The sequence below is a fragment of the Hyaena hyaena genome, unplaced genomic scaffold (genome assembly GCF_003009895.1).
Source record: "Hyaena hyaena isolate Hyena2069 unplaced genomic scaffold, ASM300989v1 scaffold_285, whole genome shotgun sequence".
NCBI classification, from domain to species: domain Eukaryota; kingdom Metazoa; phylum Chordata; class Mammalia; order Carnivora; family Hyaenidae; genus Hyaena; species Hyaena hyaena.
This window is the reverse complement of record NW_024080917.1, coordinates 640,414-658,739: the sequence shown is the minus strand read 5'-3', so window position 1 is coordinate 658,739 and position 18,326 is coordinate 640,414. Positions and strand designations below refer to the sequence as shown.

General features: G+C 53.6%; 1 protein-coding gene across 1 annotated transcript in view; it reads left to right on the top strand.

Annotated features, from left to right (window-relative positions):
* Window positions 1-18,326, top strand: part of LOC120241547 (ATP-binding cassette sub-family A member 17-like) — a 95,804-nt gene that overhangs the window by 38,625 nt on the left and 38,853 nt on the right. The window contains exons 11-18 of the mRNA XM_039246764.1: window positions 737-910; window positions 7,876-8,048; window positions 8,931-9,053; window positions 10,093-10,222; window positions 13,162-13,316; window positions 14,464-14,619; window positions 14,777-14,987; window positions 16,479-16,629. Of these exons, the coding sequence (XP_039102695.1) occupies window positions 737-910; window positions 7,876-8,048; window positions 8,931-9,053; window positions 10,093-10,222; window positions 13,162-13,316; window positions 14,464-14,619; window positions 14,777-14,987; window positions 16,479-16,629 (1,273 nt within the window). The remainder of the gene's footprint in view (window positions 1-736; window positions 911-7,875; window positions 8,049-8,930; window positions 9,054-10,092; window positions 10,223-13,161; window positions 13,317-14,463; window positions 14,620-14,776; window positions 14,988-16,478; window positions 16,630-18,326) is intronic.

Here is an 18,326-nt window from a genome sequence, read left to right as displayed (position 1 = left end):
TGAGAACAATACTCGGTGTGTAGTAAGAGCTTGGTAGATGCTAGCAATTATTAACACCGCTTACAAAAGAAGAAACTGAGTCAAGTTATACAAGATCCAAGGTCAGCCAGGTTCGGTGAGAGGCCGACTGCCACCTCAGTGGGGGGCTCTTCCTATTCCCCATGCAATTTTTACGAATGGCTCCCTGTTCTCTCAACTTCCTGGAAGTCAAATGTCCACATTCAACCTGAGCGCCTCTCCCGCACTCCAGCTGGATTGGCCTTATCTCCCAATCTGGAGCCACCACGCCAAGAATCTGGAAAACCTTGAGTCCTTGATCCATAATTCACTAGCTCCATGACACGGAGCAAATTTATTCCACGTGGCCAAACCTCAGTTTCCTCCCTTGTAAAACAGGGAGGGCCCAGAGGTTACAGAAGAGGCTGGAGAGAATGTGCTGGTCTTGGTGCTACGTAATGTCCCACTGCCTGGGAGAGGAGGTCTGTACCGTGGGCGATGGTGCCAGTGCGATATTTGTGCCTTTATGGACAGATCGATTCATAGTTTTAAGTGCCACAGATGCCCTTGGTCTTTCAATAACGAAAGTGCAAAATTCCTCAAAAGACCGCTTCCCTAGCCCGAGCCCCCCCGCAGATCCCCACCCTCACCCCGCCCCAAACCGTGGTGGGAAGGGGCTTGTGTTGCACTCAGTGCATCACTGACGAAACCCTTCTCCCCTTCTCGTTGCTTCCCACAGCCCACACAGCGACTGCCGCGGGAGGCATCATCTTCTTCCTCACCTACCTCCCGTACCTGTACCTCACTGTCACCTACTCCCAGAGGACCCACTTCCAAAAGATTGCCTTCTGTCTGCTCTCCAACGTCGCCATGGCACTGGGAGTGCGATTCATCTCCATATTTGAGATAAGAGGTGAGTCCCACCTTTCCCCAAGGGAAGCTGTCCCGATGCCCTGTCACTGCTGACGAGCAAGGGTGACCTGCGTCCCCACGAGAGCCGCACTGCACTCTTCATTCGGTGTCCTGAGCCATTTCTGATGTCCTGAAGCCCCAGTAAAGTTGTAGGACATGCTTCCCACCACACAGCTTGCAGCCTGGTTTGGGAGCAAAAGTAAATTGTATTAATGATCTAGGAGACGATATGCCCAGGCAGTTGCACAGATACAAAAGATACAGAGTCGTGATTCGCTTCGCTTCACACTTTTAGAATTTTATGGATACGTGGAGAGCTATCTACATGCGCCATGTTTTAGTCTCACAGCCTTCGGGGTCCATCTAGGGGACTTTCCGTCAGTGGTGTTCTGCTTCCAACTGCCACATTTGGAAGCCCACCCCCAAGTTTTCACCCGTCATGTCCTGGAGTCGGAAGGATGCTCAGAATGCCAGCAGTCACGCAGAGGATTGCAGCTAGCGGATCACACCGTGGGGGCCCGCGGGGCTCGGGCGCTTTCTGCAGGAAGCCGTCCTACATTTCAGCGGCACTGAGGTGACCTGCTGTGAACGCTCCAGCAAGTGTCTTCATTGCTCAGCGCTGGCTTTCATCACCAGAGTCCTGGCTGCAGACGCTGCGGCTTGGCTTCGCGGCAGACAGCAGGGCTAGCGGTTACAGCAGGAGCTGGGCCGTGCGCCCTCGTACCGCAGTGGCCAGTATCTTCAGCCACCTGCTGAGGCACCGTCTGCCAATAAATTTCTTTGTTAAGTTGGGATGGTCTAGATGGGTGAAGGGTGCTTCAAATATAATGAAGCGTGTTAAGTTGACCAGAATTCATTGCAGGTGAGTGGTTTTCTTAAACAAAGCAGTGATGAGACCACACTTTGCAAACAGCGACGGGGAAACAGTATATTTAAAATGGTAGCTCCAGGGGCGCCCGGGGGGGTCAGTCTGTGAAGTGTCCGACTCTTGATTTCAGCTCAGATCGTGATCTCATGGTTTATAAGATCAAGGTTCATGAGATCAAGTCGCATGTTGGGCTCAGTGCAGACAGGGCAGAGCCTGCTTAGGAGTCTCTCTCTCTCTCTCTCTCTCTCTCTCTCTCTCTCCCTCTCTCTCCCTCTCTCTCTCCTGCCCCTCCCCCCCACTCTCATGTGCATGCTCTCTCTCAAAATAAATAAACATTTAAAAAAGTACCTCTGATTCCTTCCATGTTAGAGAGTGAATAGGGGAACTTTCTGGAGCCTATCTATTGAGAGTAGAAAGAACTTGGCTGAGCGGGTGGGCTGGACAAGCTCGTGGGTTTGTTCCCACGCTAGGATTCTTTCCGGAAGAAGTTGAAACAAGATTTGGCAGGGCTCCAGTGCGGTCCTGATGGCTGTGGGGGCCCGAGCATCCTGGATGGGCCGAGATGGCCCGGCTCTCACGCCTCTGCCTCCAGCAGTCACGAGGTGTGGACCACCCAGAAAGGGGCGTGCGGAGTCTGACGGCTGAAAGCCGGTGGCCACAGCACACCCAGCAACTGAGGTGACAGCTTTCAGGACGGGGAGCAGGAAAGTATACCCTCGCATCCTTATGCCCACCGCTGATAAGGGGAGGTGCCGTGGTGCCGACTGCGTCATGGAAGAAGAACAAAGGGGAGAACCGCCCCCGCGAACCTGTTACCAGCTGGTTCTCTGGGGGGAGCTGCAGCCCGGGTGACCCGGCAGGGGGAGGCCGGGACCCTCAAGCAGCGACCTTACTCCAGGTGGCCCTGGGATGACCGAGCCCCGACCCAGGTGCCTGGCAGAAGCACTTCCATCCCCTGTCTTGGCGAATCCTCATTTTCAAGTAAAAAGCAATGAAAAACATAAGGAAATAAACTGCACGGACGAGAGCCAACAGAAACAAGAGAAAGTAAAAAACAGATTCAGGAAGTCCTCACATTCTGGAATTATCAAAGCCCAGATTACGAAACAATAATGCTCCTTATATGTTCTTTTAATAAAGACAGGTTGGAAAATATCTGCAGCAATAAGGACACAATACTCCTTCTGGGAAATATAAAATAACAATCAACCAAGGAGCAAACTTCGTGGATGGGTTACCAGTAGATTTGAAACAGCCAAGGGAGGATTATGACCTGGAAGCTGGTGAGAAGAAACTACGCAGAAGGCAGCAAAGAGGACCAAAAAGAATAGAAAATGTCAGAAGAGTTGAAAACACACACAGAAGAGAATATTTTGCCTCCATGTAAGCAGACATCTAGCAGGAAAAGAGAGAAGGGGCAGAGGGAATGCATCTGAAGAGATGGTGTCCAGATCTGTTCCCGGACTCGATTCAGGGAGCCCAGTAAATCCCAGACGGGAGGAATAAGAAAGTGACACTAGATGGGGCACCTGGGTGGCTCAGTCGGTTAAGCGTCTGACCTCGGCTCAGGTCATGATCTCATGGTTTGTGGGTTCAAGCCCCACATCGGGCTCTGTGCTGACAGCTCAGAGCCTGGAGACTGTTTTGGATTCTGTGTCTCCCTCTCTCTCTGACCCTCCCCTGCTCATGCTGTCTCTATCTCAAAAATAAATAAAACATTAAAAAAAAAAAGAAATCTACACTAGACATACCAGCGTACGGCTGAGCATAGCAGATGGCAAGAGAGAATCTTACAAGAAGCCTGAGAAACAAAAAGAGACATTGCTTTTCAACAGAGCAGCAGTGGGAGCCTGAAGACAGTGATCTCATACATTGGTTGTGTAAAATAATAATAATAATATAACAACAACAACGACGACAGGGATACCTTGGGTTTTTTTAAGAAAAAACTTTTAATGTTTATTCATTTCTGAGAGAGAGAGAGTGTGTGTGTGCGCGCAAGTGGCGGAGGGGCAGGGAGGGAGGGAGACACAGAATCTGAGGCAGGCTCCAGGCCCTGAGCTGTCAGCACAGAGCCCGACATGGAGCTTGAACCCACGAACTGTGAGATCATGACCTGAGCCGAAGTCGGACGCTTAACCGACTGAGCCACCCAGGCGCCCCTAGGCTTTTGGTTTTGGGGGTTTTGAGAGAGAGGCAGACAGAGTGGGAGCATGCAAGTGGTGGAGGGGACAAAGGGAACCTTAAGCAGGCTCCACACTCAGCTCAGAGCCCGGCACAGGGCTTGATCCCATGACCCTGGGATCATGACCTGAGTGGAAATCAAGAGTCCGATGCTCAACTGCCTGAGACACGCAGGCTCCCCGCTTTAGGTTTTTATGTGTTTAACAGGTAGAATTAAAATACATGAGAGGGGTTTTGGAAGGGGTCGTGTCAGAACCCAAAGGGAGTAAATACTTTCCAGAAGGAGAATACAGATAATTAACTTTAGACTTTGCAACATAAAGCAGACCTGGTGACTCATTACTGAGCCAAGCAGAAGGCCAGAAGCAGTGCATAACGTTCAAACTTAATAGAAAAAGGAGTAACCAAATATTGGCTGAGTCCAAAAGTGGCAGAGGACTTTGGTCTTGTGCCCACCTCCCCTGCGTGGGGGCCGGAAGTCAGGGAGCAGGACGGGCACACCGGGTTCAGAACAGTCTAGATGGAGCGGACCTGGGGGAGACTCCTCCCACACTCACCCTCTTCCTGAACATAATTAGATAAATTGTGAGAGGAAGTCACAGCTAATCCCTACCTGATCCAAACTCTAGACTTTTTTTTTTTAATGGAACTTGATGAGCTGGTTCTCAAATTAAAAATTTTTTTAATGTTTATTTATTTTTGAAAGAGAGAGAATGAGCGCCAGCGGGGGAGGGAGGGGGCAGAGAGAGAGAGAGAGAGAGAGACAAAATCGGAAGCAGGCTCTAGGCTCCGAGCCGTTAGCACAGAGCCCAATGTGCAGCTCACAGACCATGAGATCATGGCCTGGGCCAAAGTTGAATGCACAAACGACTGAATCACCCAGGCGCCCCCTCAAATTTAAATGAAAGCACAGAGAAGCAAGAATGGCCAAAACTGCTTCAGGAAGAACAAGATGGGAAAACTTGTCTTACTGGACGTGATGGTTTATCATAGAGCAATCATAATTCAGATTGACAAAAAAGACTGATAGAACAGAAAAACCAAGGCCAAAGGCACAGTTGAAGGTCAGCAGTGACGCTGGCCCCCAGCAGGGGAGGCGTCAGTAAATGCTGCTGCGGGGACAGGAGAACCTTCTGGGGAGCTTGAAACTGGACCCCCAAATCAGAGCCCCCACAGAAGTCAATTCCAGTGTCAAACCGTGTAATGCTCTTGGAGATGATGCTATAAGAGAGAACACTCCTGTCCTCGAAGTGGGGAAGAGTTCTTAAACAAGACACAAAATAACTGACCGTAAAGATGGATGGATTTGATGTCAGAATTAAGATACCACATGAGAGGGGCGCCTGGGTGGCTTAGTCGGTTGAGCGTCCGGCTTTCGCTTAGGTCATGATCTCGCGGTTCGTGGGTTTGGGCCCCGCGTCGGGCTCTGTGCTGACTGGCAGCTCAGAGCCTGGAGCCTGTTTCAGAGTCTGTGACTCCCTCTTTCTCTGACCCTCCCCTGCTCACGCTGTCTCTCTCTCTCTCTCTCTCTCTCCTAGAAATAAATAAAAAACATTAAAAAAAATTTAAAAAAAAGATACCACATGAGAATGAAGAGAAGCTGTAGAGCGAAACGCATGTATCTCACAAAAGGCTTGCGTCCAGAGCATTTACAGAATTCCTACAAATCAATTAAATATTAGAATTAGAAGTAAAAGTTGGGGGGCGCAAAAAGACTTGAATTGGATTTCACAGAAAAGCGTATCCCGGTAGCTGATGAAGGTGTGCAAGCCAGAAGCCAGGAAGTGACCTCTTTAATGCACTCAAGGAAAACGCTGCCAACCTGGCGAAAACTGAGTGAGAAACAGACTCACTCTAATTAAGAAAAGCTGACAGAATTGACAGCGGGGAGACATTACCAGAAATGCAGAGATCTTCAGGCAAAAAGAAACCAGACCAAAGGTCGGATCTACGCAGAGCGATTAAAGGCATCGGACACAGAAAATACTTTGCCTTTTGTGCATTGTTTTGTTTTTGTTCTTTGCGCTGAAGGTGAGCTGTCGAAGGCAAAGGCAGGAGCACCGTACGGTGTTCGGAGCCCCTGCAGAAGTAAGATGTAGGATGGTAGCAGACGGTGGGGGAGGACTGGGAACACACTGTCGTAAGGCTCTCACGGGGCGCGCGAGGGGGGTATGACGTCACTGGACAACACACTCTGGTTAAGAACGTTACGTTGGAAAGCCTACAACAGCAGCAAAGAGATTTTTAGAAGTATAAATAATAAATCAACAGTGGCAATATGGAATCATGAAAAAATTCTGCATGAATGCAAGGAAAGAGAGGAAAGGAGGAGAAGGAAAAAACAAATGTTTGCAATAGCAAGTAAAGAGCTGGCAAGACGGCGGACTTTAATCCAGACAGTCAGGAATCGCATCAGCCGTGAATACCGATTAACAGAGACTGTCAGACTGCGCAAGAGGCAAGACCCAGCTGCCTGCACACACTTTGCCAGGGGTGGGGGGGTATGGGGGTGTGCGCTCTGGGGCGGGCAGCGACTCGCCTGGGGGGGGGCAGGACCCACCGGTATTGCCTGCTAAGCTCCAGGTTACGCATTCTTCGATGTGCACGTTCACAGAAACGCGTGAGGTGTCTGCCGGGGTGGTGCAGGGGCCCCGCGGCTATGCCACCTGCACCCTGCAGACTGGCACTGCATCAGGATGTACCTGGCTCTCCAGCACCACATGTGCTCAGTGTAGACCGCGGCCTTGGAATCCACCCTGAGCCCTGCGAGGTCGGACTGTCAGCCACAGTGGAAGGCGATGCTCTCCGCTGGACAAGTTGCGGGATCTCCTCCCAGGAAGGGCCTCAGAGGCCGCCTCAGAGGCCGCATCTTCATCCCCACAGCAGCGTCAGCACCGCCCCAGAGAGTGTGGAAGCGCAGGCTCCCAGGGTGGGGAGGGGGGAGGCGTGACGCGCCCTGTGGGAGCAGAACCCCCAGGTGCTCAGCAAGCACTAGAGACTGAGGAGCAGCGAGCTAGCCCATCTGTGTGCTCCCCTGCCGCGCTCGAACCCCTCCCCCGGCGTTGCTGGTTCCTGCCACCGAGCCTGCAGGCGGCAGCAGACCTCAGGATCGCAGACGCTTTCAGTGAGAAGCCTCGTCAACTGACACTCAGATTAGACACTTGGTGCCACACAGGCTGCTTACCTCCCTGTGCGTCCAGGACCTGGTCCCAAGCCCACTCCTCTGTACCCTGCTGGATTCATGGAAAAGGAGTATGTGATCGCCCACACCACTCAAGGCACCGGGTCAGGGGTGTGTGAGCTCACACAGCACTGAAGGCCCTGGGTCAGGGGTGTGTGAGTGCACACAGCACACGAGGCCCCGGGTCAGGGTTGTGTGAGTGCCCACAGTACAGGAAGCCCCGGGTCAGGGCTGTGTGAGCACCTGCCGAACTCAAGGCCCCGGGTCAGATGCTGCAGATAAAGTGATGGGTGAGCGATAACTTGGGCAGGTTCACTTCGCAGAGTCTGATGCTCTCTGATCGCAGTTAGTTCAGGATGCGGGGGGGGGGGGGGGGGGGGGGGGTGGGCGCATACCCCAGCCGGGAAAGGAGGGGCAGGGAGAACGCGTGCTCGCAGGGTAAGGAGACCCCTGCGCGGCCCTCACCCAGGTGAGAGTTAGCCCAGCGGACAAGGCAGGCAGCAGGTGCAGAAGTGGGGAAGCATCTCGGACAAAGGCGCCCCTACTCGGTGCCAGTGAAGACACTGCCGCCTTCTGGCAACGTTCTATCCCGTGGGAGACACAGCTCTGGCTTCCCCTTCCTGTGCCTTGCGTTTGTCCCCTAACGCCCCCGACATGAACTCTCCAGGCCTGTCGGCGGCCGGAGCGGGACGCTGTGCCCTCCGCGCTGACTGTTGCCCTTCCTCTGGGGCAGGCACAGGCATGCGCTGGAAGAACGCGGGCGGCTTGAGCGGGGAGTTTAACTTCTGTCAGGTGCTGCTGCTGCTGCTGCTGGACTCCGTCTTGTACAGCACGGTGGCCTGGTACGTGGAGGCCGTCCTCCCGGGCGAGCACGGCGTGCCCAGGCCCTGGTACTTCTTCCTCATGGTGAGTACGGGCGCTGCTGCTCTGCAGACGGGCGCCAGACCTGCTGCCGCCTCCCCCCATACCCTCACCCGCCGTGGCGGTGTCCCGATTGAAGTCTCAAACCCCAGGGCACCTAAGCTGGGTTCTCTACCCTGGATTCACCCCGAAACTCTCAGCCTGCGGTCACCAAGGGAGCACAGTTAACGAGTCTCAGACCCCTGCCCCCGGCTGGTGCCCCGTGCAGAGGCCCTGAAAGCATGCGCCCACTCTGACGGTAGGTCCCGAGTGCCCCCACGGGACACCACAGCCTCTTTTCCATCTGGGCTGTTGACGTGGCCCTGACGCCCTCTGACACCCTGAGACCTGGGGCGCTGGCAGGGCGCAGCCTCCCCTGGCGACCCCGACAAGTTCTCAGAGTCACTCTCTCCTGCGATGGCTACGTTGGCCTGACAAGGCAGCGTCCCCTGTGGATGCAGCGCTCCCGCGCCCCGCCAGCGGCCCGTTGTGAAGCAGGATGACCCTGTCTGATGTGCGCAGGCACTCACTTCGGCCCTGCCCAGAGTGTGGAGAAGTGGCCGCCCCGGGTTTTCTCCAGGCCTGCGCCACAGGGAGGCTTCCCCGGCACGCTGTGAGCCTGGCTGGGGGCATCTCGGTCGCTCGCTCCATCCTCAGGCCCATAATCGTAGGCTGAAATGCGGCTTGTTGGTAGCAAGTCCATGAGCAAGTTGCTCGACGTCTCCAGGCACCACTAAACATTTGGGACCAGGAAACTTGGGGGGCTGGAGGCGGAGGGATGTGAATTTGATTTACCAAAATGTTTACCTCCCCGCAGCAGACAGTGGACTCTCTGCACCTGCTAATGTCAGTTGCCTTTCTGTGTAGCCGTCCTACTGGCATGGACAGCCCGTGCCCCTCACGCGGCCAGCGCTGGACATGGGGGATCAGGACAGATCTCCGAACAGCAAGTTCATTCAGGAAGAGCCTACGAATTTGAAGAAAGGGATCGAAATCCAACATCTCTACAAGGTATCCGCTCACAAATCTCCTTCCAAGAATCGAAGAAGCAGATGCAGAGGCTTCTGTTTTATTCTGCCGGTGGTTACAAGGCACGTTTCCTGACCGGGGTCTTATTTCCTCCTGGAATGGTGTCCTCAAAAGAGGAACCTGATGTGAATGCCCTGTCTCCTGTGGTGCAGTTAAGTGGAGGAGGAAGGAAGGTCTGGACGACCTCTCTGGAAATAACCCGCTGCCTCACCCCTGGCTTGCCAATGCCCCTGCGCGGGCACACCCTGGGACTCAGCCCCTTGGTGGCTGAGGTCCATCCTCCGAGGCTCACACACCCAGCCACTCGGAGCTCTGGCTCTCAGGGCCGGCCTCCAGATGGGGCGTGCTTGTCTGTCACCAGCGCTGGCTGAGCCCTTCCTGCTGCAGAGCCCCGCGTGACTAATCAGCGCCGTGACGGGATGCCTGGACCTGAGCCCTGTGTCCAGGCACGTCCCACATTTTCCCCTTTGGCCCCTTCCGTCCTTCAAACGCGAGAAGTCCGGAGGAGAGGCGGTTTCCTCCTTCTGACCACGCAGCCTTGTCACGTGCACGCCCTCCTCTGCCTGTGGCAGCTGCTGGGGGAGGTGGCACATCCCGGCCCGGGGACGGCTCCAACTCCCCCACGGGCTGCGGCAGCCTACACACCTGTGGCTTCAAGAAGCAGGGATCCTTGTTCTGCTCACCTAACAGGCTGTCTGCAGCCACACAGTTCTGGCACAATTTCTCAGGGGGCTTGGCCAGGTAATGCGGGGCAAGTTGTGGCTCTAGAAGCAGGGAGAAATCTCCCCACCAAGCTCTGAGCCCTTTGTCCTCGAGCTCTGGCCTCCGTGACTCGGGTACCAGGGAGAACCCTCAGCAGCCCCCCGTCAGCTAAACCCTGAAAGGAGGCCTCCCTTCTAGAATTCCACTTGGATTCGCACCGATGGGCTTCCAGGGGAAGTTGGGCTGGGTCACAGGTTCTTCAGGAATGCCACGCATGTACATGTCCTCCGCGGTTGGTCACACGTTGGATTTTCTGCAGGTGTATCACACGGGAAAGAATACACATGTGGCAGTCAAGGACCTGACCATGAATCTGTACCAGGGGCAGATCACTGTTCTCCTGGGACACAACGGAGCCGGCAAAACCACCACATGCTTCATGCTCACAGGTACCTGCACGGCCCCCCCACCCTTGGGGAAGAAAGCACTGAACAGGCCCTGAATTCTGTTCTGTTTCCCTCGTTAGATCTCAGTGATGTTTTAATATGAAGCATTATGTTTGTGTTTATGCCACCTGTATCGTGTCTGGCTGTCTATGTGACTCTGCACCAGGAAAAGGAAATCTTTGGCTCTTTCAGCCTGCAGAATCTGATCTCACAGGCTGTGAGCTGTGAGCACTGCCCTGCGTGTTTCATCCCAGTTAGAACCTACTGGTACAGGGAGGCGCCACTAATCTCCTAACCATGAAATCCATCCATTTGCTTCTGACTGCTGGGGGTGGCGGGGGCTCAGTTAGGACGAGGCCTGGAGAAGTATTCTACGATTATTTCAGTTTCACAATCATTTGGATGCCTAAGTAGTTCTTACACACTCAGTCAGCTAAAATAATAGGCTGTGATATTTGAGACTTTGTTCATTCTGCAAACATGAATTTATGGGAGGCTTAAGCTGTGTAAAGCTCTGCACAAAACCAACGACACACATTTCTGAGCTTCGAGGAACTCTGAGAGCCAAGCAGTCACAGGCGTCCACACTGCCGGGGAAGCTATCAGCATCTCAGAGTCAGGCTGCCTCGGTTGCCCTCTCAGGCCGCTACGCACCTTCTCTGGAAGATTCTGACGAGGGGCAAAGGAGAAACTTGGTCCGAGGAGCCGTTGGCCACCACCGCACCCCCACCCCCGGCATTGGGATGTTAGGATCCGAGGCTCAGCCCTGCAGACGCTAACTGGACAGGCTCTGTGTGTGTCAGGACAGGGGACTGAGCCCAGCAGGTGTCCTGGACTTGGGGGCAGAGCTGTATCTAGACGGGCTCCTTGTCAGGTGTGGGCAGTGCTGATGCCAGAGGCCTCTTCTCCTGTATGGACTTGAGGTCCTCAGTGCCTGCAGGGTGACCCAGCTAGACCCCCAGGCCACATGACCAATGTCCTAGTGTTGTTCAAAGACAAAGACATAAACCGCCCCCCCACACACACACACACCCCCACTCTTCCCCAGCGCCTCCCTCTCTGCTGTTCCCAGCAGTGGTCTGTGTATATGTGTGCCGTCTCTGTCTCCCCCATCCGTCTCTCCAGAGAATCTGTCCTGTTTCCTTCTGGGACAGCAGTGCCTGGATCAGTGCTTGGCAAAGAACAGGCACACAGTAAATACTATTCAACAAACGACTGAATGAATGAATTCATGCACTTGCAAGTTCTGCCAAGACGTGGACCATGAATGACATCTCAGAGAAGATCAGCCACGGATCTACCGGCAGTGACAATGGCACAGAAAATAAAAAGGCAACATGGCGCTGGACAAAGTGGCATCACTGAAAGTTGCAGACCAGACTGAAAAGCCCTGGCGATGCTAAGCAGGGAAGGGAAGGTCTGGCTGATGGCCCAGGACTCTGAACACCAAAGGGCTTCTCTACCGGAGCGTTTGCATGGAGGCCCCAAAGTCGGCACAGGCCTGTTTTGTATCCGGAACCCCATTTTTCCACCCTGTAAAGATAGGTGGGGGTTAAAAATTTTTTTTTCTAAGAGTTATTCTATTATTATAACTATATACGAAAAGATTTCTGCGTTTACTGTAGAACGGTATCACTTTTTCCTTCCCCCCCACCCCCCCGCAAACCATCATGGTGCTTCATCTGCCACAGGCAAAAGGAAAGATCCCAAAACTCCATCAGTGGGTTATTTGGCAGGAAGTATCAAAAACCTGAAAGTCCTGTCCCCTCTTCAACCCTGAATCTACTGACGTTGGTTTGGAGTCAGGAAGTGTATGGGGAGGAAGGCAGAGTCGAGATACATGTTCACACTCATGAAACACTGCAAACTACCTAAATACCTGCTAGCATGGTGTGAATCCATAAACAGACTATATTCATAACAAGGAAATCCGGTGAGCCTTCACAAATTATATAGATCTCGTTGATGTGGAGAAATGGCCTCAGGAGACTGTTTTGTGAAAAAGTCAGTTTAAAGAACCAGAATTTATATTTTCCCATTTTTGCTAGGAACTTAACACGTGAGTCAGCATATGCATAAGAACATAGCAGAAGGTATGCAAAACAAGGTTAACAGCAGTCATGCTTACAGGCTGCGATCTGCATAACCTTCCTTTGCTTTGCCCTTCTTTTAACCCTGTTGCAATAGACATTTATGGCCTTTTTCAGTCTGAAAAAATGTACTTAAAATAAGACAATAAGAATAGGGGGCGCCTGGGTGGCTCAGTCGGTTTAGCGTCCAACTTCAGCTCAGGTCATAATCTCACAGTATGTGGGTTCAAGCCCCAAGTCGGGTTCTGTGGGGAGAGCTCGGAGCCTGGAGCCTGCTTGAGATTCTGTGTCTCCCTCTCTCTCTGCCTCTCCTCAACCTGTGCTTTGGCTGGCTGGCTGTCTCAAAGATAAACAAACATTAAAAAAGTTTTTTTAAGAAAGTGAGAATAAAGGCAGAGAGAGCACACAGATGAGTCGCAGACACCTCCCCACATGCACTGGGCAAGGGATGCAATCACTTATGGCCTCTGTGGGAATTTACATGGAATTTACTGGGAATTTACATGGAATCCATCCTGGGTCTCAGTTCAAACCTGTTAGATGCCCCAAACAGCCTTCTCCTGAACCACATTTCAATAGTACTCTTAGTGCTCATCTCAGTGCAAGCATTAGGTGCACCTCCTTGTGCTTTATTCACCTAGGCAGGCTGGCGCTCCGGAGATGCAGGAAGGACGTCGCCTGCCTCCATTGCCCCCACACATCCTCATTCACTGTCACAGGACATCTGTGCCTTGGATGTTCCCAATCGTGACAATGAAGAGGTGGTCTGCGTGCCAACACACAGAGGGCCTTTGCTCCATTGCATGCTCTGACTGAAGGTGACCTTGGGATATGTCTTCTCCTTGCTCCTAGGTCTTATTCCCCCTTCAAGTGGGTGGGTGTATATCAACGGATATGAAATTTCACGCAATATGGTGGAGATCCGGAAGAGCATGGGCTGGTGCCCCCAACACGACATCTTGTTCGATGACCTCACCGTGGCGGAGCATCTTTCTTTCTATGCTCAGGTGAGTCTGTGCGCCACAGGCTGTTTCCTCTGCGCCCATCCCTGGTGATGGGAAGGTAGGCTGCAGCTCCCTGACCCAAGCTCAGAAGGTCTTGAAACCACTTTTGGTCACTGTTCTTAACCGTTTGGGGAGGAAGCGGGGCAGGGGGTATTATTAGGGCAGTTTGATTATGAAGGATACAAATCGGGACCAACCAAACTAAGAGACACACACAGGCCGAGGCTGGGAGAGTCCCACACGTGAAGCTTCCATGTCCTCGGGACGCATCACCCTGCTGGCAAGTCGCTGTGTAGTGGGGCAGCTCACTTACCCCGCAAGTGTCCAGTTTTTGTTTTTTGTTTTTTAAGTTTTTTGAATATTTTTATTTTTGAGAGAGATAGAGAGGACAGAGCATGAAGAGGGGAGGGGCAGAGAGAGAGGGAGACCCAGAATCTGAAGCAGCTCCAGGCTCTGAGCTGTCAGCACAGAGCCTGATGCAGGGTTCGAACTCAAGAACCGCGAGATTACGACCTGAGCCGAAGTTGGACGCTTAACCGACTGAGCCCCCAGGCGCCCCAAGTGTACAGTTTTTACTGGGGGCTCATTACCTAGGCCTGAATGAGGGAATCATGGGCCATGTGACTGAGCTCCATCTGCAGCCTCTGCAGGCCCCTCCCCCCCAGCTCCTCAGTCAGTTCATTAGCGTCATTCATGTGTGGCCCAAGGGTGCCACCTTGAGTAACAAGGATGCACTTATCACTCCGAGGGTGCAGAAGCCCCTCCCAGTGGCTGAGGACAAAGGCCAGCCCAACTCTTGAGTGTGCAACAGTTAGATTTCTGACCTGCTGCCCGTCCCCTGGCTCCTCGGGTAACTCCCACTTGATCATGAGGCACAATCCTTTACTTAATACGCTGCTCTGCTTAGTACTGATGAGACTTCGATACACGTGGTTCAAAACCCAAGAGCCTGGTGTCCATCCCTTTCCCTGAAGGCACTACTGTCTGGGGCATAGTTTATGTAGGTAGTAGCAAAATGCTCATGAGACAGGCAGGCCTCGACCAGCGCGGCGGGGAGGGAAGTCAGGGCAGCGTCACGGCACACGGAGGGCAGGAGGAGGCGCCGAGGCCGGGGGCCCCTGCCGGACGCCCCTGTCTCCCGCTGTCTCAGCTGAAGGGCCTGTCCCGCCACAAGTGCCCCGAGGAGGTGCAGCGGACGCTGCGCGCCCTCAGCCTGGAGGACAAGCGGGACTCCCTGAGCAGGTGCCTGAGCGGGGGCACGAGGCGCAAGCTGTCCATCGGCATCGCCCTCATCGCGGGCTCCAAGGTAGGCGGGCGGGAGGCCCCGGGGCCGGGCGCCGAGCACGGCGGGCAGGCGCGGGGGGGGCGGCACAGCGGCGTCGGGCTCGGGCCCCCGCGCGGCCCCGGACGCCCCGCGGGGAGCAGCCTTGTGAGGACGGAGCCGCCCGCCCCTCGGCCCGCAGGTGCTGATGCTGGACGAGCCCACCTCGGGCATGGACGCCGTCTCCAGGAGGGCCATCTGGGACCTGCTGCAGCAGCACAAGAGCGGCCGCACGGTGCTGCTCACCACGCACTTCATGGACGAGGCCGACCTGCTGGGGGACCGCGTGGCCATCATGGCCAAGGGGGAGCTCCAGTGCTGCGGGTCCCCGCTGTTCCTGAAGCAGAAGTACGGTGAGTGGGCGGGGCCCAGAGGCCGGTCGCGAGGAGGGCGCCGGAGCGGACTCAGACCCGGAGGCGGGACGCTGATGTCTGAGCGCCATGCTGCCGGGTTTATGGCCTCTCCATTCGGGCAGCCAGGGTTTTATCCTTCTTCCGCGTCCTTTTCCGCTCTATCAAACGGAGGTTCAGGAACCGTGTGAGCCAGCGTGTGCGAAGCGCCTGTACAGGGCAGGCTGTGTCCACAAGCGGCTCCCTTGTTCCCCTGGAACCCACAGCCGCCGCTCTCTCGCTGCCCCCGTCCTTCCTCTACCGGCTGACCGGGTGACCTCACCCAGACCGGACCCCTTCCCGAGCTCCACGTGCTGGGACGCGGCCCGGCTCTGGGGGACTTGTCCAAATCCTGCGCAGACCTGGGCTCCCGCCACCACACCCACTGACTGCCCAGAGCACAGCAGCTGCGTTCTTCTGGGATCTTGGCCAAAGCCTTGCAGGCTCATTGACACCTCCATCTCTCAGAGCCCATATCCGGTCTGTTCCCAAATCCTAGGGGGCCTTCCCTTCCCCCCTCAGTCCCACACCTGTCTAGCACCCTGGGAGGGTGTCCATCCTCTTCCCGGATTGTCTCACTTGCCTGCAGACCCACCCCCGGCCTCTGCCCTCTTGTCAGAAGGAGCCTATCACTCTTCGGCTCAGCCCTGCGGTGACCTCCCCTCCCACCAAGGGTAAACGCCAGAGTCCTGTGGCGCACAGGCCTTGCTTCGCCTGGTCTGCCCTGTTTAAAATCACACTCCCTGGTAGCACCTGGGTGGCTCAGTCGGTTGAGCGTCCGACTTCGGCTCAAGTCATGATCTCATGGTTTGTGAGTTCCAGCCCTGTGTCAGAATCTGGAGCCTGCCTCAGATTCTGTGTCTCCCTCTCTTTTTTTTAATTCACACTCCCGACCCTCCAAACCCACTCCCGTGTTTATCTTTCTCCTTGGTGCATGGCTCAGGTCACTAATAGCGTATAGATTTCCCTGTTTATCTTACTGTCTGCCTCACACCCGTTTAATGAAATCCCATGAGAGCAAGGACTCCGACGGGTACCTAGGACAGTGCCCGTCTTATCACAAGGGCTCAAGAAATGGCTATTGAGTGGCCCCATAGCCAGTATAACGGTAACAAGAGCTACTGGTGTCAGAAAGGACGTTCAAAATGCCAAAAGCATGATGTGATTATTACAGAGGTAGCCGTTCGTTATGTTGACCAGCAAGGCCTCTGCCAAGCAGCTGCCCTCCACACAGCCCTCCGCCACGTTGGCAGCATTGCTAAGTCTGTCGTTACCATCTCCAGTCACCGAGCAGAAGGCCAGACCCTCTAGAATATGGCCCAGTTTACTGTGTGGAAACCATTCCACCCCACAGGGCCCCCCAGCCCCACTTTCCCAGGGAGCCGCCCCTTCCAAGCTACACAAAAGTGCGGCTGCAAAGAGTAAGACTGTTTTGTGCTCTTTGAAATGTTTCAGGTGCAGGATATTATATGACTGTGGTGAAGAAACCTCACTGTAGCACAGAGAAGATTTCCAATCTGATTTATCACCACATGCCCAATGCGATCTTGCAGTCCAACATTGGAGAAGAATTAACGTTTATTCTTCCTAAAAAGAGCATGCCCAGGTGCGGACCCCAGGCTCGGGAGGGCCTGTGTGCGTGTACGGAGCATCCAGAGCCCTCCCTGCACCCCGTCCCTGTCCTCAGCAAGCACTCTCTGCTCTGTGAGGGTCTGGATCCCCAGGCCTTTGGTACCTCCCGGAAAGACAGCACACTGTAGCCTGAGCACACCTGAAAACACGGGCTCTGATCATGTCACCTCTGTCCTTTAAAGCCCTCGATGGCGCCCAGCAGCCTTCAGGTTAAAGTCAATTTCTTAAATATGGCTTTACAGGGGCCCTTTACTGGGAGACTGAGGCCAGATGAAGGTTTTACCTGATTTTCTTTAATTATTTCAGACCCCAGATAGGTTCCCGGCACCCTTCACCCCATCCTCTGCATCACATTGTTCTCAAATAGGAATCTTACCTCCTACTATGAAGCTGAGAACCAGCAAACAAGAACCCTGTCTCACTCACACTACAAGCCTACCCTCACTCCTTTCTTCCTTCCATCTCCTTATAGCCAAGAACGTGGCCCCTTCCTGCCAAAGGCTTGCCCTTCAGCACCGGCTCGGGGTCTACCCACCTTGCCTTCTCTAGAACGCACCTGCTTGACTCGCCCCGCTCATCCACACCACCAATTTCTCTCTCCACTTGGTCACTTCCAGGAGCACCCGAACTCCCCACCGTTCTCCCCCAGCTCCGGGCACCCCCTGTTATATACTTTCTGTCTCTATGATCCAGACTGCTCTCCCTGCCTCAACGCACTGTCTCAATGAACTTTCCTATTGGCTTTCAGAGTCCTTTTGTGACTGGTTTAGATCACCAAGTATAGTGTCCTCAAGGTTCAAGGTTGTGGCGTTTTGCAGAATTTTCTTCCTTTTTAAGGCTGAATAATTTTTACACACACACACACACACACACACACACACACACCACGTTATGTTTATCCATAGCAGACACATGGGTTGCTGCCACATTTTAGCTGTTGTGAATAATGCTGCTATGCACACGGGTGCACAAATATCCCTTCACGACCCTGCTTTCCATTCTTTGGTGTATATTTCCTCACCACTCATATGTCTTCTTGGAAGCAATGTCTGTTACCCATTTTTCAAAAAACTTTTATTTATTAATTAATCTCTTCACCCAGCACGAGGCTTGAACTCATGACCCCGAGATCAAGAGTTGTGTGCTCTTCCGCCAGGTGCCCCCCGTTGCCCATTTTTGAATCAAGTTGTTTTTTTGTCACCGAGTTGTAGGGATTTGCTATACATTCTGGAAATTAATCCTGATTAGATACAGCATTTGCAATATTTTCTTCCATCCAGTGGGTTGTCTTTTTTTTTTTTTTTTAATGTTTTATTTCTTTTGAGAGACAGAGTTTGAGCAGGGGAAGGGCAGGGGTGGGGGAGACAGAGGATTTGAAGCAGGCTCTGCTCTGACAGCAGACAGCCCTGATGTGGGGCTCGACCCCACTGGGTTGTCTTTTTACTCCAATGGTAGTGTTTCTTGATACACGAATTTTTAAAATTTTTATGACATTTAATTTACTTTGTCCTTTGCTACCCTGCCTTTGGTGTCACATCCAAGAAGTCACCACCAGATCCCACGTCACGAAGCTCTGTCCTATGTCTTCTGAGAGTTGTATGATTTTAGGCCTTACATTTAGGTCGTCAATCTATTTCGAGTTCGTTTTTGTATGTGGTGTTATGTAGGGTC